The sequence below is a fragment of the Mauremys mutica genome, chromosome 15 (assembly GCF_020497125.1).
Source record: "Mauremys mutica isolate MM-2020 ecotype Southern chromosome 15, ASM2049712v1, whole genome shotgun sequence".
Lineage (NCBI taxonomy): Eukaryota > Metazoa > Chordata > Testudines > Geoemydidae > Mauremys > Mauremys mutica.
In genome coordinates this window covers 9512213-9534615 of record NC_059086.1, presented here as the reverse complement: position 1 = coordinate 9534615, position 22403 = coordinate 9512213, and the positions used below count along the sequence as shown (strand labels likewise).

Genomic DNA, 22403 nt, shown 5'->3' with positions numbered 1-22403 from the left:
TCTTGTACAAATAACAGCCGCTGCTGCTTCTATATTTGTGTTACTAACCTCTGTTGTCATGTGTGGGTACTTTAGACACATGCTTAAAAATCTCAGTAGGCTTCCTACCTTTGCCCCCTTCCCCCAACTCCCCTCTTCCTCCCCTCACCCACCTCCCTTAGGTAACCCTAAGACAGATCATGTAAACCAAAGCATTTAAGTATTGACTACATCCCACCTGGGAGTTCGATTTGTCAAACAGGAGGGAACTGGTAGGCAAGAGTTAAAAATTCAGTTAGCAGCTGAGGCAGAAACCCACATAACTAACAAGCAGGCCCAGGGACAATGGCAGCTGTAAACACTTGATAACTTAAAAGGTCAGATGTCCGCCCACTAACTCGGCCTCTCAGTAAGGAAGAACAGAACAAACCCTTCACAGCTCTCCAGATATCAGTGAACACTCACTCCTACCCCCACCGCACCCCTTCCTCTTCGCCTTCAGGGTAGTCATAAATAATTGATGTAATCAGGATGGCTTCTGTGCGTATGTTCTGTTCCTGTCATTATCATGTTAAGTGTTCTTTCCCTCCCTCTCTCTCTCTGAAACAATGTTTATCTCTGTAACTACATAATAAATGCAAATGGATTAATAAGAAAATGTATATAACTGGTCACTGTAACATCATACTGTTTATCAGTCTTCCTGGTGCCATGAATAAAACTCTTCAGTATTGTCTGTGCTGCCTGATTCTTGGGGGAAAGAATCTCTTTGCTTCACAATGCCAACATGCAGAGGGCACAGAGATGCCTAGAGTTATACAGGGATCCCCTGGGTGAGATACATGCACAATAGCTCACCAAACGTGGCATGTGAGGCCTCTACCAAAAGCCAGCAGCCCGCTGGTCCATCTAATGGGAGCAAGATGTTTGTATGGGACATAGTTGAAGACAGATGAAAAAAATGTAGAATATGACGCTCCAGAAGTGTTGAAGTGAAGCTTGTGACCTACGCCATGGCAATCCCTTCGGCTGAGATAATCACAGACCAAAGCCCAGCCGTGGAGACAGGCTATATTCACTGTCTGGGCCCAGTGGGGGCCTGAGAATTTAAAAAGACAAAGGTCCCTCAGCACAAGTCTCCAAAGAGAGACCACTTCTGGGAAGAGACAATAATCTGTACCTACAAAGAAAGAGGAGAGAGGACAACAGCTCCCTTTCACCCAGGAGGCAGCTGACAGCATTTCTGTCAGGAACAGGAGATCACAACCAAGCCTAAAATAAAACCCTGAAAGAACTGTGGGGTGAGCACTGCTCAAACAGATAGAAAGGTATCTTCTTCAATGAGTCTAGGCTCTAGTCAGCGTGGTATGATTTTATGGGCCATGGAACCATTTTTTCCAACCCTTCTCCTAGCTACCCCTCGAATCTCTACACTCTGTGAAATCACTTGAACTTGGTGTGACTATGAAGGGATCTAGGGATGTATGTTGATTGGGGCAGTGATGGGAGGTGGAGCTGGTCACCTTGGGACCGTGGTCTTTTGTGAGCAAATCTGTGACTGCTGTGATGCCCAGCGAGACAGGGAATGGGTGTTACAGGAGGACACTCAGAGAGCCGAGGGGCGAAGCGAGCATACTGCCAACCTCGACAGTGGTCACCCCCCTCCACAAGGCCTAGAGAGAACGGCTTGTGTGGCCTGTGGTCGAGGGAGTCAGGGAGCTGCCCCCAGCAGGCACAGACAAGGCTTCCTCATGCTAGGTGCCCATGGCACTGCATTGGGGCATTAGAGCCAGCACAACTGCAAATGGAGAGCGACCCCAATTCACACACACCCTACCTGCAGTACAGGCCCTTAACACCATATTGGGTGCTGAGGTCAGCGTTGACTCAGACAGGAGAGCCGGGTTTGTGCTGAAAGCTTCCCAGCCTGATCCTTGTACCACCCACTCTGATGTAATGGATGCAAGTTACCTGAGCACACAACACCGGCATCTTCTCCATGGGTACAGTTATTCACTCCCCAAGGCTGAGCCCTGCAATCGGAGAGGGCAACTTCTGTCCCGGTGCAGTTCACGTTATCCAGCCAGATATGATCAGATCCTTGCCCAAATCGAGCCCCTCTTGGTACTGATAACGCCGTCCCACAGCCCAGCTGCCTGCATACGACTCCAGCATCCTGTAAGTCCCAGCTGTCATCACACACAGTTCCCCACTGCTGGTTGTGAAGCACTTCGACCCTCCCAGCGCAGTGACTTGGGCCATTCACCAGTCGGATCTGAGCCACTTCTGAGATGCCAGCGTCTGCAAACACCCAAAGGAAGAAACACTCAGGGAGGTTCCTGTGCATCTGATCTCTCGTGTCGCTGGGGAACTTAGCGCCTCCTACAGATGAATTTGACAGGTCTCTGCACACAGCAACTGCCTGTCAAGGGCTCCCCACCACTGACCAGGCTAATCACTTGGGCAATGCTGAACTCTGTCCACTCCCCTCCCAGCCAGCTCTCACCTAGCTAGGCAGACTGGACTGTAGTCTGACCTACTGCTCCCACTAGAGCACTTCAAAAGATCACCCCCCGCACTGCTGGCAGGAACCTCCTGGGGAACAGATTTACACCCTCACTCCTGGCACTGGTATTTGCTCCAGTGACATACTGTGCAGTGCTGCGGGCCAGACGCTGGCATAAGCATCTTGGTGATTGGCAGCTGAACACAGTCACCCGTGTCATTAGTTGTTGCCTTAGCCTGACATCAGCATCGAATTTACATGTGTTGGCTCCATAGATCCCTGAAATCGCCACCCAGAGTCAATCCCCCTTAGAACTGCCTGGAGCGCAGGGACGCCTGGCAGGACCTGCTGGGCACCAGGCTGAGAGTGGTTCCGACCAGGGCAGAGGCAATGCACACTTCCTACAAGCAGATCAGCCTCCTCCTGAAGCAAACACCTGCCCCTGCGGTTCCTCCTCACTTGCCACGACTGACTTGGCAACATCGTTTTGTGGCAGCCATTGCTGCACTCGTGTCTAGTGCTGCCAGCTCAGAACCAGTCTCATTCCTCACAGAGGGGCAGCAACTCTGGGATAGAGAGACTGGCGTGCTGATACATTTTCAGAATCCCTAACGTCTATCTTCCCATTTACAACCTGGGACGCAGATTCTGGACTAGGCTTAATGGGCCCCTGACTGGACTGGCCGGAGGCACTGCTGCAATGCAGAAACATGGCTTAGCCTGATCTTCTCAGTGTGCCTGTGAGGCAGCAATACAGACAGTCACACGTGGTGGAGCAGAGCCCCGTTAGAAGACTGGACCTTGAGTATGCACAGTCTGATGGCTGAACAAGCTAGAGGTGAGCAAGGACAGAATGAGCTCTCCCCTGTCAGCTAGTGATGAGCTGGGGAGGAGCAAAGGCTTCAGGACCAGACTGTGTTTACATAAACACAGCCACTCCACCTAGGTATCTAGCAGACAGAGCTGTGTTGGCTGGTGCTGGGTTACAAATCACTGTAGTACTTGAATCCAGGAGTAGTGAAATGTTGTTACCCTGATTGTCTCAGTTAAGGGCAGCAGAACGGTGCTTAGCCTGCCCTGATTGAGGGGGTCACCCACAACTGAACTGAAGCAGGGGGCTCAGACACCAGACCCCCATCAAGAGTGATCCCGGATCGGCAGGAAGTGATCCATCTATCGAGGATCCATTTATTGCGTCTAGTGTAGATGCGATAAAATCAATCCCCGATGGCACTCCCTATTGACTCCGGAACTCCACCTCATGAGAGGAGGAAGCGGAGTCGATGGGGGAGCCTCACGGCCAAGTAAGTCGACCTAAGATACGCCGACTTCAGCTACGCTATTCGCGTAGCTGCACTTGCGTAATTTAGGTTGAACACCCTCCCCACCCCCTGCCGTGTAGACCAGAGCTCAGACAGGAGAGCTGGGTCTGTGCTGAAAGCTTCCCAGCCCGATCCCTGCACCACCCACACTGACGTAATGGATGCAAGTTACCTGAGCACACAACACCGGCATCTTCTCCATGGAGACAGTTATTCTCTCCCCAAGGCCGAGCCCTGCAATCGGAGAGGGCAACTTCTGTCCCTGTGCAGTTCACGTCATCCAGCCAGATACGGTCTGATCCTCGCCCAAATCGAGCCCCTCCTGGGGCTGATAGCGCCGTCCCACAGCCCAGCTGCCTGCACACAACTCCGGCATCCTGTAAGTCCCAGCCGTCATCACACAGAGTTCCCCACTGCTGGTTGCGAAGCACCTCGACCCTCCCAGCGCAGCGACTCCTGCTGTTCACCAGTCGGATCTGAGCAACTTCTGCGATGCCAGCATCTGCAAACAACCAATGGGATAAACACTCAGGGAGGTTCCTGTGCATCTGATCTCTCATGTCACTGGTGAACGTAGCGCCTCCCGCCGACCGATCTAACAGGTCTCTGCACACAGCAAATTCCTGTCAAGGGCTCCCCACCACTGACCAGGCTAATCACTTGGGCAATATTGAAATCTGTCCACTCCCCTCCCAGCCAGCTCTCACCTAGTTATGCTGTCACCTAATTAGGCAGACTGGACAGCAGTCTGACCTACTGCTCCCACTAGAGCACTTAAAAAGATCACCCACCCGCACTACTGGCAGGAACCTCATGGGGAGCAGATTTACACCCTCACTCCTGGCGCTGGTATTTGCTCCAGTGCGATACTGTGCAGTGCTGCGGGGCAGACACTGGCATTAGCATCTTGGTGATTGGCAGCTGAACACAGTCACCCAAGTCATTAGTGGTTGCCTTAGCCTGACATCAGCATCGAATTTACATGTGTTGGCTCCATAGCTCCCTGAAAGCGTCACCCAGAATCCATCCCCCTTAGAACTGCCTGGAGCGCAGGGACGCCTGGCAGGACCTGCTGGGCACCAGGCTGACAACGGTTCCGACCAGGGCAGAGGCAATGCACACTTCCTACAAGCAGGTCGGCCCCCTCCTGAAGCAAACACCTACCCCTGTGGTTCCTTCTCACTTGCCGTGACTGACTTGGCAACATCGTTTTGTGGCAGCCATTGCTGCACTCATGTCTAGTGCTGCCAGCCCAGTACCAGTCTCAGATGAATGATGGCAGAGCTGGGCTGACAGCTGTGTCCTCACACAGGGGCAGCAACTCTAGGATAGAGAGACTGGCGTGCGGATGGATTTTCAGAAGCCCTAATATGTATCTGCCCATTTTCAACCTGGGACGCAGATCCTGGGCTAGGCTTAATGGGCCCCTGACTGGACTGGCCGGAGGCACTGCTGCAATGCAGAACCGTGGCTGACCCTGATCTTCTCAGTGTGCCTGTGGGGCAGCAATACAGACAGTCACACGTGGTGGAGCAGAGCCCTGTTAGAAGACTGGAGCTTGAGGATGCACAGTCTGATGGCTGAACAAGCTAGAGGTGAGCAAGGTGGGAATGAGCTCTCCCCTGACAGCTCTGTGATGGGCTGAGGCTGGGGAGGAGCAAAGGCTTCAGGACCAGACTGTGTTTACAAGTACACACCCACTCTGCCTAGGTATCCAGCAGACAGAGCTGGCTGGTGCTGGGTTACAAATCACTGTAGTACTTGAATGCAGGGCAGTGAAATGTTGTTGTCCTGATTCTCTGAGTAAAGGGCAGCAGAACGGTGCTTGGCCTGCCCGGACTGAGGGGGTCACCCATAACTGAACTGAACTCACTAACCAGGGGGCTCAGACACCAGACCCCTATCAAGAGTGAGAGGGGGTGGAGATGGGTGTTCCTGCTGAGGGGTGTGGGCTCTGTGTAAGGGGTTTAGACATGGTTCAATCTGCCCCTCACCACTCTTCAAAGATAGAGTTAATGAAGGACAACAAAGTGAAGTCTCCAGATCACAGATCTGGTTCTAATGGGGAACTCCTGCCATCTGCTGGGAGAGCAGTACAGCAGTGCACAGACAATGTAGGAAGTTTTTGGAGAGTGTTGGGGACAACTTCCTGGTACAAGTGCTGGAGGAACCGACTAGGGGCCATGCTCCTCTTGACCTGCTTTTTACAAAGAGGGGTGAATTGGTAGGGGAAGTAGAAGTGGATGGCCACCTAGGCAGCAGGGACCATGAGATGGTTGAGTTCAGGATCCTGAGAAAAGGAAGAAAGGAGATGTAGCAGGGTGGTTCCTCGCTCCTGCCCTCCAGGGCTTAAAACACCCCAGGAGAGGGCTGTAGCTGGGGCAAGAAGCCTGGGCTGATTGGGAGAAAGCAGGCTTAGCTATGGCCAGATCCCAATCAGAGCCCAGCTGGCCCTATAAAGAGGCTGGGAGCCAGGAGCTCAGGAGAGTCTCCCTCTGCCTGTAGAGGGAGAAGGGCCTGGCTGCAGGGAGCTAGACTAGGTACCTAGAGTGGAACAGGGCTGGGGAAAGGCAGAGGAGCTGGGGAGCTCCTGCCTGGAAAGCCCCAGGCTGTGGCCTAGAATAAGGCCAAGAGGTAGTGGGGGTTGCAGGAGGCAGCCCAGGGGTAGCCCAAACGCAGCAGGTCCAAACCCCTTTGCCTATGATGAGTGGCTGATACTGCAGTCTGCCCCAGTGAACGAGGGCTAGATGGAGACTGGGCAGTAGCTAATACTGAGGCAAAGTGGGGATAGTGGGGTGTGGGTCCCCCTGGGAGGGGGAGACCCAGTTAAAGTGGCACCGGGGTCCTGGGAGGGACATGGAGGCCAGAAGCTGGAAGGCGGATCATCGGCCTGCAGAGGGCACTCCGGATGCTGGAATGAGCTAATTCCCTGAGAGACCAGCAGGAGGCGCTGCAGGGGTGAGTCCGGCCCGTCCACAGGAGAGTAGCAAAATACGGAACCTGGACTTCAGAAAGCAGACTTAGACTCCCTTAGTGAACTGATCCCCTGGAAGGCTAATATTAAGGGGCAAGGAGTCCAGGAGAGCTGCCTGTATTTTAAAGCAGCCTTATTGAGGGCGCAGGAACAAACCATCCCAAAGTGCAGAAAGAACAGCAAATATGGCAGGCAACCAGCTTGGCTTAACAGTGAAATCTTCAGTGAGCTTAAACTCAAAAAGGAAGCTTACAAGAAGTGGAAATTTGGACCGTTGACTAGGGAGGAGTATAAAAATATTGCTAGCGCATACAGGGGTGTAATCAGGAAGGCCAAGGCACAATTGGAGTTGCAGCTAGAAAGGGATGTGAAGGGTAACAAGAAGGGTTTCTACAGGTATGTTAGCAATAAGAAGAAGGTCGGGGAAAGTGTGGGACCCTTACTGAATGGGGAAGGCAACATGATGTGGAAAAAGCTGAAGTACTCAATGCTTTTTTTGCCTCAGCCTTCACAGACAAGGGGAGCTCCCAGACTGCTGCACTGGGCAACACAGCATGGGGAGTAAGTGAGCAGTGCTCAGTGGTGAAAGAACAGGTTAAGGACTATTTAGAAAAGCTGGACATGCACAAGTCCATGGGTCCATATATAATGCATCCAAGGGTGCTGAGGGAGAAGGGTGACTGATTGCAGAGCCGTTGGCCATTATCTTTGAAAATTCGTGGCGATCAGGGGTGGTCCCAGACAATTGGAAAAAGGCAAATATAGTGCTCATATTTAAAAAAAGAGAACCCAGGGAACCACAGACCAGTCAGCATCACTTCAGTCCTGGCAAAATCATGGAGCAGGTCCTCAAGGAATCCATTTTGAAGCACTTGGAGGAGAGGTGGGTGATCAGGAACAGACAACATGAATTCACCAAGGGCAAGTCATGCCTGACTAACCTAATTGCCTTCTATGATGACATAACTGGCTCTGTGGATATGGGGAAAGCAGTGGATGTGCTATAACTTGACTTTAGCAAAGCTTTTGATTACGGTCTCCCACAGTATTCTTGCCAGCAAGTTAAAAAAGTATGGATTGGATGAATGGACTATAAGGTGGTGTGATAAACTCAGGACAGACAGCTGCAAGGGGGGTGGGGGTAGAAATCAGTCTCAGAGGGGTTAAAAGGGCCCTCCTCCCTATCAACTGGGGAGTAACTACAGGTCAATCAGGTTCAGCTGAGAAGGGGTTACCAAAGTATCAATTAGAATCAGCTGAGAGGGAGCTACCTGAGGTGAATTAGGATCAGCTGATTCCAACTAAGGGTTGCCTGAGACCTTTTTAAACCCTCCCCTGGGAGGAAGGAGAGGGGGAGAGAAGGAGTTCTGCTGCCAGGAGGTTAGGAGCAGCAAGACAGGGAGCCTCACCAGGAAGAGAGGCTGCATTCCCTCCCACAAGGGAGAAAAATAAGCTAAAAAGGACTGGTAAAGAGAAGGAATGGACTCCCCCGGTGTCCCAAGGGGGACCATATTACCCAAGCCTATCTTGCCAGAGCTAAAAGCAGCGGAGGCTGGGGAGACTGAGAAGGTGCCTTGCCACAGTGGATACAAATCTGGCTAAACTGTCGGGCTCGACAGGTAGTGATCAATGGCTCGATGTCTAGTTGGCAGCCGGTATCAAGCAGAGTGCCCCAGGGGTTGGTCCTGGGGCAGGTTTTGTTCAACATCTTTATTAATGATCTGGATGATGTTATGGATTGCACCCTCAGAAAGTTCGCAGATGACACTAAACTGGGTGGGGAGAGGTAGATATGCTGGAGGGTAGGGATAGGATACAGAGGGACCTAAACAAATGAGAGGATTGGGACAAAAGAAATCTGATGAGGTTCAACAAGGACAAGTGCAGAGTCCTGAACTTAGGAAGGAAGAATCCCATGCACCTCTACAGAATGGGGGATGACTGGCTAAGCAGCAGTTTGGCAGAAAAGGACCTGGGAAGTACAGTGAATGAGAAGCTGGATATGAGTCAGAAGTGTGTCCTTGTTGCCGAGAAGGCCAATGGCATATTTTGCTGTATTAGTAGGAACCTTGCCAGCAGATGGAGGGAAATGATTATCACCCACTGGTGAGGCCAAACCTGGAGTACTGCATCCAGTTTTGGTCCCGTCCCCCCGCCCCTACAGAAGAGATGTGGACAAATTGGAGAGAGTGCAGAGGAGGGCAATGAAAATGATTACAGGGCTGGGGCCCATGACTTACGAGGAGAGAATGAGGGAACTGGGGTTATTTAGTTTGCAGAAGAGAAGAGTGAGGAGGGATTTGATAGCAGCCTTCAACTACCTGAAAGGGGGTTCCAAAGAGGATGGAGCTAGGCTATTCTCAGCAGTGGCAGATGACAGAACAAGGAGCAATGGTCTCAAGTTGCAGTGGGGGAGATCTAGGTTGGATATTAGGAAACACTATTTCACTAGGAGGGTGGTGAAGCAATAGAATGGGTTACCTAGGGAGGTGGTGGCATCTCCATCATTAGAGGCTTTTAAGGCCCAGCTTGACAAAGTCTTAGCTGGAATGATTTAGTTGGTGATGGTCTTGCTTTGAGCAGGGGATTGGATTAGATGACCTCCTGAGGTCCCTTCCAACCCTAATATTCTATGATTCCATGATTCTAAGGCTCCATTAGGAGTCTTTTTCGTTTAAGTGATCACTAGAGCTGAAATCACCTCCTGCAAGACAATGTTTCTGCCCAGCTGCTTCAGCACTGAGGTTTCCCCACTAAGAGCTGACAGTCACTGAGAGCTGGGTGGAGCTTCAAGAGAGCGACCTGCAGAGGTCACAGTGGAGAGGCCGGGGGCAGCAGAAGGTGAGGGTGAGCAGAGTGGTGAGTGACTGGCAGGGCAGCTGCCACCGGAGCAGGAACCCAGACAGCAGAGCGAGCCAGGCGCTCTCCTCCCCGCCCCATGGCGGGAGCTGAACTCACACAGATGCCGTTCTGAACTCGGGGTCTTCACTAACCAAGACAACCATTGTGAGTGGGGTGCAGTGGAGGGAGAAGGGAGGGGCAACTTAAAGGAACTTTTGGTTGCTGTACTCAAGAACCTGAGGCAAAAGACACTGCCCAACATACTCTGGGGGAGGTGTTTTGCTCATGGTTTTATGTTTATAAATCCTGTTTGTGGCATTTTCCCAAGTTAATGCTGGGGGGGTTTCCCTCCTTTTATCAAAAAGTTTCTTTTCTGCACTTAGACCCTGTCCTTCCAAGAGGGGAAGCTTTGCATTGTAGAAGCTCCCAGGGGGTGGTGTGTAATTGGCCCAGGTTACTGGGTGGGTGCTCAATCTGGATCTGTGTTATATTGCTGAAAAGGAACCCGGCCCTGGTCACTTCTGATGCTACTGGCAGAAGGGTTACATAGATATCAACTTGTGACGTACACAAAAGAAGAAGACTCCTCCTCACTGACATGCAGCCACTTCTGGGGTACGACAGGACAGCTGAGAAACAGGACAGGGAAATATGTAGGCTGTGTAGGGCAGGAAGTGAGGAAGAATTGTGTCTCCCATGTCCAGCTCTTGGGGGAAGTTACAACTTCAGGACTAATTCCCTGAAATGCAAATCCGCCGGAACACTGTGATTTTCTTGAGAAATTGGCCCTGGATTTTTGGTTTGAGTGAGCGGCTGCAGGCTCCGTTGACACCAAGTCCAACCAGTGGAAGCTGCAGTTACCCAGGTCCCCATTGTGCCGCAGAGGAGTCTGGCCCAGAGATAAGTAGACACCAACTGGCGGAGGGCACAGGGATGCCGAGAGTTATATGGGGATCCCTTGAGTGAGATATATGCACAATAGCTCACCAAAGGTGGTATGTGAGGTCTCTCCCAAAAGCCAGCAGCCCACTGCTCAACCTAATGGGAGCAAGATGTTTGTATGGGACATAGTTAAAGAGAGATGTAAAATGTAGCATATGACACTGTGACTTTGCACTCTATATGATTTTATGAAAATATGCTAATGTAACCGGAATATGCTTTATGCAAAAGGTCTCTTATAAGGTATCATTACAAAGCTTATAATCTACTGAGTGTGATCATCCTATTTGTATAAATGTACCACTCTTGTATCTGAAACTAGAAATATGAAATATAACTCTGAGGGCCTATTGTAATTATGCAAAGTGTGGGCCATTAATGGTGGTTTGGAATCTTGATGACTCCCATTAACCAGGACAATTGACTGCAGAGGGCTGTGTTTTACCTGTAAGTCTTCCTGTATATGTGTGTGCTGGAAAGTGGGTAATGAAGTCTTATAGTGACATGTGATCATGTCACCTGAACTGGAATCCATCTTTAACCTGGTGCTTTTCCATTGAGAAGGGGGGTGGGGGTGGGAACCCAGGGAGACAAAGGATTCCCACCTTATGCAAAAGATATATAAATGAGTGGAACAGAACAAAGTGGAGCCATCATGAGAAATCCCCTAGCTACCACCTGAGCTGGAACAAGGGCTGTACCGGGGAAAGGATTGTGCCCAGACTAGGAAGGCATTCAGTCTGTGAAAGAAATGTACTGCAACATCTTTCAGGGTGAGATATCTGTACTCAGTATTACTGTATTAGACTTAGATTTCCATGTTTTATTGTATTTTGCTTGGTAATTCACTTTGTTCAATCTGTTACTACTTGGGACCACTTAAATCCTACTTTCTGTATTTAATACAATCACTTTTTACTTATTAATTAATCCAGAGTACGTGTTAATACCTGGGGGGAAGGGGCAAACAGCTGTGCATATTTCTCTATCAGTGTTATAGAGGGTGAACAATTTATGAGTTTACCCTGTATAAGCTTTATACAGGGTAAAACGGATTTATTTGGGTTTAGACCACATTGGGAGTTGGACATCTGAGTGATAAAAACAAGCACACTTCTGTGAGCTGCTTTCAGTTAAGTCTGCAGCTTTAGGGCAAGTAATTCAGACCCTGGGTCTGGGTTGGAGCAGATGGGCATGTCTGGCTCAGCAAGACAGGGTGCTGGGGTCCCGAGCTGGCAGGGAAAGCAGGAGCAGAAGTAGTCTTGGCACATCAGTTGGCAGCTCCCAAGAGGGTTCCTGTGATCCAACCCATCACAGACACTCCAGAAGTGTGGATGTGAAGCTTGTCACCTGCGCCATGGCAATCCCTTCAGGTGAACCCATCAGCACATAGAACAAAGCCCAGCCGTGGAGACAGGCTATATTCTCTGTCTGGGCTCAGTGGGGGCCTGAGACTTTACAAAGACAAAGGACCCTCAGCACAAGTCTCCGAAGAGAGACCTCATCTGGGAAGAGACAATGTCTGTACCCACAAAGAAAGAGGAGAGGGGACAAGAGCTCCCTTTCACCCAGGAGGCGACTGACAGCATTTGTCTCAGGAACAGGAGGTCACAGCCAGGCCTGGAGTAAAACCCTGGAAGGACTGTGGGGTGAGCGTTGTTCTACCAGACAGAAAAGTATCTCATTCAATGAGTCCAGGCTCTAGTCAGCGTGGTATGATTTTATTGGCCATGGAACCATTTCCTTCCAACCCTTCTCCTTGCTACCCCTCGAATCGCTACACTCTGTGAAATCACTTCTCCTTGCAGTTCTGTGTTGTGGCAAACAGGTCTATCGACAGGGTGCTCCAGTGGGAGAAGAGCTGTCTTAGTATCGTGGGATGCAATTCCCATTCGTGTTCTTGGGAGAAGTGTCTGCTGAGTGTGTCTGCAGTAGCGTTGTGACACCCAGGCAGGTAGGAAGCCGTGATCTCTATGTGATGTTGTATGCAACAATTCCATAGTTGGATGGCTTCTGTGCATAGGGAGTGCGATCGTGCTCCTCCCCGCCTGTTGATGTAGAACATGCATGTGGTATTGTCTGTCAGGACCCGAATCGATTTGTTCCTTATGATGGGGAGAAAGTGAAGGCAAGTGTATCTGACTGCTCTGAGCTCTAGAAGATTTATGTGAAGACTTGTCTCATAGGGATCAGTGGCCCTGTGTCGTGTGATCTCTAGGTGTGCTCTCCAACCCATCAGGCAAGCGTCCATCGTAAGCATGAGCACTGGGGAATTTTGATGGAAGGGGACACCCATGCGTAAGTTTTCTATTTTATCCACCATTTTAGGGAGGCCAATATCTTTGCTGGAAGAGTTAGCATCATGCAGAAGCTGTGTCTGCTGGGTTTGTAGTTGGAGCTGAGCCAACCCTGAAGGCATTTCATATGTAGTCTGGTGTATTTGACCACAAAGGTGGTGGCTGCCATGTGGCCAAGAACAGGGGCGGCTCTAGGCACCAGCAAAACAAGCTGGTGCCTAGGGCGCCAAAATCTAGGGGGCGTCCCCTGCTGCCAGGGTGGGGCGGCAGGCTGGGCCGGCGGACCTGCCGCAGTCATGCCTGCGGGAGGTCCACCAGAGCCCCGGGACGACTGGACCTGCCGCAGGCATGACTGCGGAGGGGGCGCTCGTCCCGCGGCTCGGCTGGACCTCCCGCAGGCATGACTGCGGCAGCTCAAGCGGAGCCGCCGGACCCGCGAGCCGTCCGCAGCCGCGGGAGGTCCAGCCGAGCCACGCGGGACCAGCGGTCCCTCTGCAGTCATGCCCGCGGGAGGTCCGCTGCTCCCGCGGCTCCGGGGCGCCTCCCGCGCATGACTGCTTGGGGCGGCCAAAAAGCTAGAGCCGCCCCTGGCCAAGAAGCTGCAGGCATGTTCGTGCCTGTATTCTGGGGCGAACGGAGAACGTGCATATGTGGTGCGTAATGGCAAGGAATCTGGTATGTGGGAGTTAGGCTCTGATTCGAACTGAGTCCAGGTGAGCTCCGATCAACTCGATTTCCTGTGTGGCTATCAAGGTGGATTTTTGGAAGTTTATTTGCAGGTCTAGACTGTGGAAGAGGGAGATGGTAAACTGAGTTTCCTTTAATGTCTCGTCGTATGAGCTGCCTTTGATAAGGCAGTCGTCTAGGTAGGGGAAAAGTATGATCCCGTGTTTGTGGAGGTGGGTCACCACTACTGCTAGAATCTTGGCGAACACTCTCAGTGCTGTGGAGAGTCCGAATGGTACCACTCTGTATTGAAAGTGGTCGTGTCCAGTGTGAATTGTAGGAAGCGTCTGTGTGCTGGGTGAATGGATATGTGAAAATAGGCATCCTGTAGGTCGAGGGCTGTGAACCAGTCCCCTTGTTCCAGCGTGGGTATTATTGTGCCCAATGTGACCATCTTGAATTTCTGTACACGTACAAATTTGTTCAGTTGGCGTAGGTCTAGTATAGGTCGCCATCCTCTGCCTTTCTTCTGGGTCAGAAAATTGTGAGAGTAAAACCCTTTTCCCCAGTGTTGTGCCAGTACAGGTTCCATTGCACTTAGCTGTAGAAAATGAGTCACTTCTGCTCGAAGCAGGTGCTTGTGAGAGAGGTCCCTGAAGAGGGATGGGGAAGGGTGGGTGGGCAGGATATGAAAGGGAGGGAGTAGCCTGATTGAACTATTTCCAGGACCCAGCAGTCCTATGAGTGCTGTTGCCAGACATGGTGGGAAAAATGGAGGCCATGGCCAAATGGGAAAATAGGTGATGATGCCAAGTGGTGGTTGCACAGACCCCTGACCAATGCTTCAAAATTGTTGTTTGTTTCCCAATGGGTGGGATGCAGCTGGTTGTGCATGATTTTGTATGTACCTGGGAGGTCTGTTGTGGTTCCTCCCAATATCATACGGTCTGGACTCCAGCCGGTGATACTGTTGTGTGCGGGGCCTCTAATAAGGTTGATATTGTTGTCTCCTGGGAAGGGAGGGGAATATATCCCCAGTGTGCGCAGGGTAGCCCTAGAGTCTTCCATGGTGTGAAAGACTTCATCATTTTTTTTGGAAAGAAGCTTATCTTTATCAAAAGGAAGGTCCTCCACTTTGGTCTGCAGATCTTTGGGGATACCAGATGCAGATAGCTACGAAGACCTGCGCATCACCACCACGGTGGCAGTAGTGCAGGCTGTTGTGTCCGCCATGTCCAGGGATGCTTGTAGTGCTGTCCTATACACCAGCTGACCTGAGACAAGGACTGATTTAAAGTCCGCTCTTCTGTTCTCTGGGATATGGGAGATAAAATCAAATAGCTTGTTGTAGTTGTCGTAGTCATAGCTTGTGAGGAGAGTGGAGTAATTTGCAATTCTGAATTGCAGAGTGGAGGAGGTATAAACTTTGCGGCCCAGAAGGTCAAACCATTTGAGGTCCTTGTCTTGCAGAGTGGGCCAGTATTGTGGCTGTTTTATTCTGTGTGTCGCTGCATCCACCACAAGAGAGTTGGGTTATTGGTGAGAAAATAAGAAATCTCCGTCCTTAGCAGGTACATAATATTTACGTTCAGCCTTTTTGCATGTTGGTGGAATGGAGGCAGAGGTCTGCCATAGAGTGTCAGCTGGTTTCAGGAGGGCTTCATTTATGGGTAACATGATCTTTGAGGGCCAAGAGGGTTAGAGGGTTTTCAGGAGTTTGTGCTGTGTCTCCTGGACTTCGTCTAAAGGATTGTCCTGGCTGAGTGCCACCCTCTTGAAAAGTTCCTGGAATTGCTTAAAATCGTGTACATTCTGTGGAGGTGGAGGCATGATAGCTTCATCTGCAGCTGATGACGAGTTAGAAGCAAGTGATTCAGGGAAAGGTTCATAGCCCACACCTTCGAGGGGGGGTTTAGGAGCTCTAGATGGAGCTGGCGATAGAGGTGCAGAACAGACTTGCGGTCTGGTGGAGTGTCCATGAGGAGGAGTGGCAGCAGGGGCTGATCAAGGGTACCGCTGAGGCCAATACATAGGGTAGGAAAAGTGGGGCCCCGCCAATGGGGGGACAAAGTAGGGAAACTGAGGCTGGTTTTTGTGAGGTGCCATGCCTTGAGCTAGATATGGCTCCGGTGTGGGAGGAGAATCAGGAGGGGAGAACTCTGCCTGCTGCTGCATGTCATTCTCACTGTCAGTGAGGGTGGCCAGGTCAGGTGGCGAGAGCGGCTGTTCAAAGAGTGAGCGCTCGGTGTTTGGGAGCAGAGTCAGGCTCTGGGGCCATGGAGATGTCAGCTTGATTTAAAAATTGTTGTGGCTCCATGAGCTGCGGTGCCGCGGGGCATGGAATGTGAGCCGATATCCACAGCAATTATTGTTTAGCTTTAGTGGGCGCCGCCGGCCGTTTATAGGTGCTCTGCGCAGGTTCCCCGTCTGCTGCGGGGGTGATGGTCAGGCTCGGTGCCGACGTTCTTGTCGGCACTGGGGTGGAACGTTCCACCGCTACCGGGTCCATCTTCGGTGCTGGCAGGACCGGTGCCGAGGAGAGCTTCCTGCTGTGGGAAGTCGGCTATCTGCTTCTGCACCCTGTGTGAGCCACTGCTGAGGTGCTGGGGAGGTCAGAGGTGCTGGTTTTGGGCACTGTCAGCACTGGGGGGAGAGATTTCGCTGGAGATCCTTTACCCTTCTGAAGGTCTCTGTGTGGAGAAATTCGGCCTTCCTGCCTCTTCGCTTGAGAGGGTGAAGCCGCACCCCTGGTCAGTTCCGACCTAGCAGGGGACCGTGAGGGAGAGGGTTTACTTGCGCCCGTCTCCATTGGCGCTGCAGAGATTTCTCCATAAGGAGCATTTTCAGCTGCAAGTCCCTGTCACAGCGAGCCCTGGTTTTCAGACTGGTACAGTGGAGACACTTAGCAGGAACGTGTGTCTCTCCAACACACTTCACGCACAGTGAGTGTCCGTCAGACCGCAGCATAAGCTCCTTGCAGGACCCACATTTCTTGAACCACGGGGACCCCGGTGTGACAAAGTGGGAATGTTCATAATGTTTTCTCTGAATACTGTGTGGCTGCTTCAGTTTCCTCTATGCAGTTCTTAAGTATCTAGGTGGTGGGAGAAGGGGGTATGATTGCTGCAGAACCCTAGAGGGCAGATGTGATGCTGTCTAGACAGAGAATGGCTGACACTCTGTCTCCTGGCAACTAATGGCCTGGGCCCCTCCTCTACAAAAGTACCAGCTGAAGGTGTTGGAGAACAAAGAGATCAGGTGACCTCCTGGTCCGGGAAAGGGACAAAGGGAGACAAGGGGCTGGACAGTTTCAGTTTGTAGCTGGCTGGGGATGTGGGGGGAGGCACAGAGATAGTCTGGCCTCCCTGCCCACCAAGATGGACCTAACTGAGGGGGTCCTGTTGTCTGTAACTGCAAGGCCTGCCTTGGACTGTGTTCCTGTCGTCTAAATAAACCTTCTGTTTTACTGGCTGGCTGAGAGTCATGGTGAATAGCAGGAAACCAGGGGTGCAGGACCTTGTCTCCCCCAGACTCTGACACCCAGCATCATGGAACTATGAATGCCTGGGGGGCAGAATCTCAACGGGAGATGAACGTGAAAGAAAAAGGGTTTTTTTTGTTTGTTTGTTTTTTTTAAACTAACAAACTATTCTAAAGAAAGGGAAAGTACTGGGATATTTCTATCTAACTATTTCTATTTTTTTTCCTTCAGTTACCAGGGAAGAGGTTCAGCACTGCCCAAGTCCTGTCGTCTTGGATGGCTGAGAAGGAACTGAGGGGGTGTGCAGGACAAGCGCGCTCAGACAGACCCTAATGACGCCACGAGACAGCAGCTGACAGCGTGCGTCCCGACAAGGCACTGCTACCAAAGATCTCTGATCAACGGCTCTGGAAATCACCATCACCTGGAGTGGAGCACCCACAGGTACAGCACTTGAAGAAGAAATCTCGGTCTTCACTAACCAAGGACAACCATTGTCATTGGGGTGCGGTGGAGGGAGAAGGGAGGGGCACATTAAAGGAACTTTTGGTTGCTGGACTTTGGGAAGAGACAATGGTTTGTACCTATAAAGAAAGAGGAGAGGGGACAAGAGCTCCCTTTCACCCAGGAGGCGGCTGAGAGCATTTCTCTCAGGAACAGGAGATCACAGCCAAGCCTGGAGTAAAACCCTCGAAGGACTGTGGGGTGAGTGTTGCTCTAACAAACAGAAAAGTATCTCATTCAATGAGTCTAGGCTCTAGTCAGCGTAGTATGATTTAATTGGCCATGGAACCATTTCTTTCCAACACTTCTCCTTGCTATCACTTGAATCGCTACACTCTGTGAAATCACTTGTCCTTGCTGTGACTATAGAATCATAGACTATCAGGGTTGGAAGGGACCTCAGGAGGTCATCTAGACCAACCCGCTTCTCAAAGCAGGACCAACCCTAACTAAATCATCCCAGCCAGGGCTTTGTCAAGCCTGAACTTAAAAACCTATAAGGAAGGAGATTCCACCACCTCCCTAGGAAACCCATTCCAATGCTTCACCACCCTCCTAGTGAAAGTTTTTCCTAATGTCCAACCTAAACCTCCCCCACTGCAACCTGAGACCATTACTCCTTGTTCTGTCATCTAGTAGCACTGAAAACCCTTCTAGATCTCAATCTAGACTGATCTAGAATTGTGTGTTGATTAGGGCAGAGATGGGAGGTGGAGCTGGTCACCTTGGGACCCTCTTCCTTTGGGAGCAGCAGATCTGTGACTGCTGTGAATGCCCAGCGGAAGCGGGAATAGGTACTGCAGGGGGACGCTCGGATGGCCAAGGGGTGAAGTGTGCGTATTGCCAATCTTGACAGCGGTCTCCCCCTTCCCCAAGGTCTAGAGGGCATTGCTTGTGTGGCATTTGGCCAAGGGAGTCAGGGACCTGCCCCCCAGCAGGCACAAACAAGGCTTCCGCATGGTAGGGGCCCATGACACTGCATTGGGGCCAGCACATCTGCAAACAAAGAGCACCCCCTACTGACACACCCCTACCTGCAGCACAGGCCCTTAGCACCATGCTGGGGCACCAGGGTCAGCGCTGACTCAGACAGGAGAGCTGAGCCTGTGCTGAAAGCTTCCCAGCTCGATCCCTGCACCACCCACAGTGACGTGATGGATGCAAGTTACCTGAGCACACAACACTGGCATCTTCTCCATGGGTACAGTCATTCTCTCCCCAAGGCCGAGCCCTGCAATCAGAGAGGGCAACTTCTGTCCCTGTGCAGTTGATGTCATCCAACCAGATACGGTCTGTCCCTCGCCCAAATCGAGCCCCTCCTGGGGCTGATAACGCCGTCCCACAGCCCAGCTGTCTGCATATGACTCCGGCATCCTGTAAGTCCCAACTGTCATCACACAAGGTTCCCCACTGCTGATTGTGAAGCACTTCGACCCTCCCAGCGCAGCGACTTGGGCCATTCACCAGTCGGAGTTCAGCCACTTCCGAGATGCCAGCGTCTGCAAAGACCCCAAGGGAATAAACACTCAGTGAGGTTCCTGTGCAACTGATCTCTCGTGTTGCTGGGGAACGTAGCACCTCCTGCCAATGGGTCTGACCGGTCTCTGCACACAGCAACTGCCTGTCAAGGGCTCCCCACCACTGACCAGACTAATCACTTGGGCAATGCTGAAGTTCGTCCACTCCCCTCCCAGCCAGCTCTCACCTAATTAAGCAGACTGGATGGCAGTCTAACGTACTGCTCCCAGTAGAGCACTTAAAAAGATCACCCCCCGCACTGCTGGCAGGAACCTTCTGGGGAGAGATTTACACCCTCCCTCCTGGCGCTGGTGTCCTCGCCTATAGGCAGCAGCTCTGGGATAGACAGACTGCTGTGCTGATGGATTTTCAGAACCCTAACGTGTATCTGCCCATTTACAACCTGGGACGCAGATCCTGGACTAGGTTTAATAGGCCCCTGACTGGACTGGCCGGAGGCACTGCTGCAATGCAGAAACGTGGCTTAACTTGATCTTGTCAGTGTGCCTGTGGGGCAGCAATACAGAGTCACACGTGGTGGAGCAGAGCCCCGTTAGAAGACTGGACCTTGAGGATGCACAGTCTGATGGCTGAACAAGCTAGAGCAGGGGTGGTCAAACTACAGCCTGCGGGCCAGATCCAGCCCATCAGGGCTTGAGTCCAGCCCATGGGATTTCCATCCACAGAGTGCCGGGGACCTCACGCCACTACCAGAAGCAGCCGGCACCACGTCCCTGCAGCCCCTGGGCGCGGAGGGGGACAGATGGCTCCACATGCTGCCCTTGCCTGTAGGCACCGCCCCCCGCAGGTCCCATTGGCCAGAAACAGGGAAGCACGGCCAATGGGAGCATTGGGGGAGGTACTACAGCCGAGGGCAGCGCACGGAGCCCTCTGCCCTCTTCCAGGGGCCGCAGGGACGTGGTGCCGGCCACTTCCGGGAGCGGTGCGACACGGCGCAGAGCCAGGGCAAGCAGAGTGCCTGCCGTGGCTCTGGTGTGCGCCTCTGACACCCCAGAGCCACTCCAGGTTAGTGGCTCCCAGCTGGAGCCCACACCCTGAACCCCCACCTTACCCTGCCTGTACCCCAACCCCCTGCTGCATCCGCACTCTTTCTGCACCCCAACCTCCTGCCCTCAGCCCTCTGCCACACCCCGCAGCCTTCCTGCACCCCAACCTCCTGCTCCAAGCCCTGCTGCACCCTGCAACCCTCCTGCATCCCAGCTCCTGCCCTGAGCCCCCTCTGAACCCGCACACCTCCTTCACCCCATCCCACCCCTCTGCCCTAAGCCCGTTGTTGTATGCCCCACACCCTTCCTGCGCCCCAACCCACTGCCCTGAACGTCGTGATATACTTCACACCCCTCCGGCACCCAGCCCCCTGCCCCAGCCCTGCATTTATGGCCCTGCAGGCAATTTCCCCATCAAGATGTGGCCCTCGGGCAAAAAAGTTTGCCCACCGCTGAGCTAGAGGAAAGCAAGGTTGGAATGAGATTGTGATGAGCTGGGGAGGGGGAAAAGGCTTCAGGACCAGACTGTGTTTACAAGAACACATCCACTCTGCCTAGGTATCCAGCAGACAGAGCTGTGTTGGCTGGTGCTGGTTACAAATCGCTGTAGTACTTGAATGCAGGGTAGTGAAATGTTGTTGTCCTGATTGTCTGAGTAAAGGGCAGCAGAACTGTGCTTAGCCTGCCCTGACTGAGGGGGTCACCCACAACTGAACTGAACTCACTAACCAGGGGGCTCAGACACCAGACCCCTATCAAGAGTGAGAGGGGGTAGAGATGGGTGTTCCTGCTGAGGGATGTAGGGTCTGTGTGAGAGGTCTAGGCATGGTTTAATCTGCCCCTCACCACTCTTCAAAGATAGAGTTAATGAAGGCTCCATTAGGAGTCTTTTTGGTTTCAGTGATCACTAGAGCTGAAATCACCTGCTATGAGACACTGTTTCTGCCCAGCCTGCTTCAGCACTGAGGTTTCCCCACTAAGAGCTGACAGTCACTGAGAGCTGGGTGGAACTTCAAGAGAGCGACCTGCAGCGGTCACAGCGGAGAGGCCGGGGGCAGCAGAAGGTGAGGGTGAGCAGAGTGGTGAGTGGCTGGCAGGGCAGCTGCCACCGGAGCAAGCACCCAGACAGCAGAGCGAGCCAGGCACTCTCCTCCCCACCCCCATGGTGGGAGCTGAACTCACACAGGTGCACCTCTGAACTCTGGGTCTTCACTAACCAAGGACAACCACTGTGAGTGGGGTGCAGTGGAGGGAGAAGGGAGGGGCATCTTAAAGGAACTTTTGGTTGCTGTACTCAAGAACCTGAGGCAAAAGACACTGCCCAACATATTCTGGGGGAGGTGTTTTGCTCATGGTTTTATGTTTATAAATCCTGTTTGTGGTGTTTTCCCAAATTAATGCCACGGGCCTTCCCGGCTTTTATTAAAAAGTTTCTTTTCTTCCAAGAGGGGAAGCTTTGCCTCGTAGAAGCACCCAGTGGGTGGTGTGTAATTGTCCCAGGTTACTGGGTGGATGCTCAAGCCGGATCTGTGTTATATTGCTGAAAAGGAAACTGGCTCTGGTTGCTTCCGACACCACTGGGAGAAGGGTTACATAGATATCAACTTGTGACATATCTAGAAGAAGAAGACTCCCCCCACTGACATGCAGCCACTTCTGGGGAAGGACAGGGCAGCTGAGAAACAGGACAGAGAAATATGTAGGCTGTGTAGGGCACGACGTGAGGAAGAATTGCATCTCCTGTGTCTAACTCTTGGGGAAGTTACAACTTCAAGACTAATTCCCTGAAATGCAAATCCACCGGAATACGGTGATTAGGATCCAGAATCTTGAGAAATTGGCCCTGGATTTTTAGTTTGAGTGAGCGGCTGCAGGCTCCGTTGACACCAAATCCAACCAGTGGAAGCTGCAGTTCCCCAGGTCCCCATTGTGCTGCAGAGGAGTCTGGCCCAGAGATAAGTAGACGCCAACTGGCAGAGGGCACAGGAATGCCTAGAGTTATATGGGGATCCCATGGGTGAGATATATAACCAATAGCTCACCAAAGGTGGCATGTGAGGTCTCTAACAAGAGCCAGCAGCCCACTGGTCGAATTAACAGGGGCAAGATGTTTGGATGGGACATAGTTGAAGAGAGATGTCAAATGTAGAATATGAGGCTCCAGAAGTGTTGAAGTGAAGCTGTCACCTGCACCATGGCAATCCCTTCGGCTGAGCCAATCAGCACATAGAACAAAGCACAGCCGTGCAGACAGGCTATATTCACTGTCTGGACCCAATATAGGCCTGAGAATTTACAAAGACAAAGGACCCTCAGCACAAGTCTCTGAAAAGAGACCTCTTCTGGGAACAGACAATGGTCTGTAC

The 22403-nt window shown here is 52.0% G+C and overlaps 1 protein-coding gene across 1 annotated transcript in view; it reads right to left on the bottom strand.

Annotated features, from left to right (window-relative positions):
• Window positions 1-22403, bottom strand: part of LOC123350247 (deleted in malignant brain tumors 1 protein-like) — a 271642-nt gene that overhangs the window by 209703 nt on the left and 39536 nt on the right. The window contains exon 8 of the mRNA XM_044988732.1: window positions 18682-19011. Within this exon, the coding sequence (XP_044844667.1) occupies window positions 18682-19011 (330 nt within the window). The remainder of the gene's footprint in view (window positions 1-18681; window positions 19012-22403) is intronic.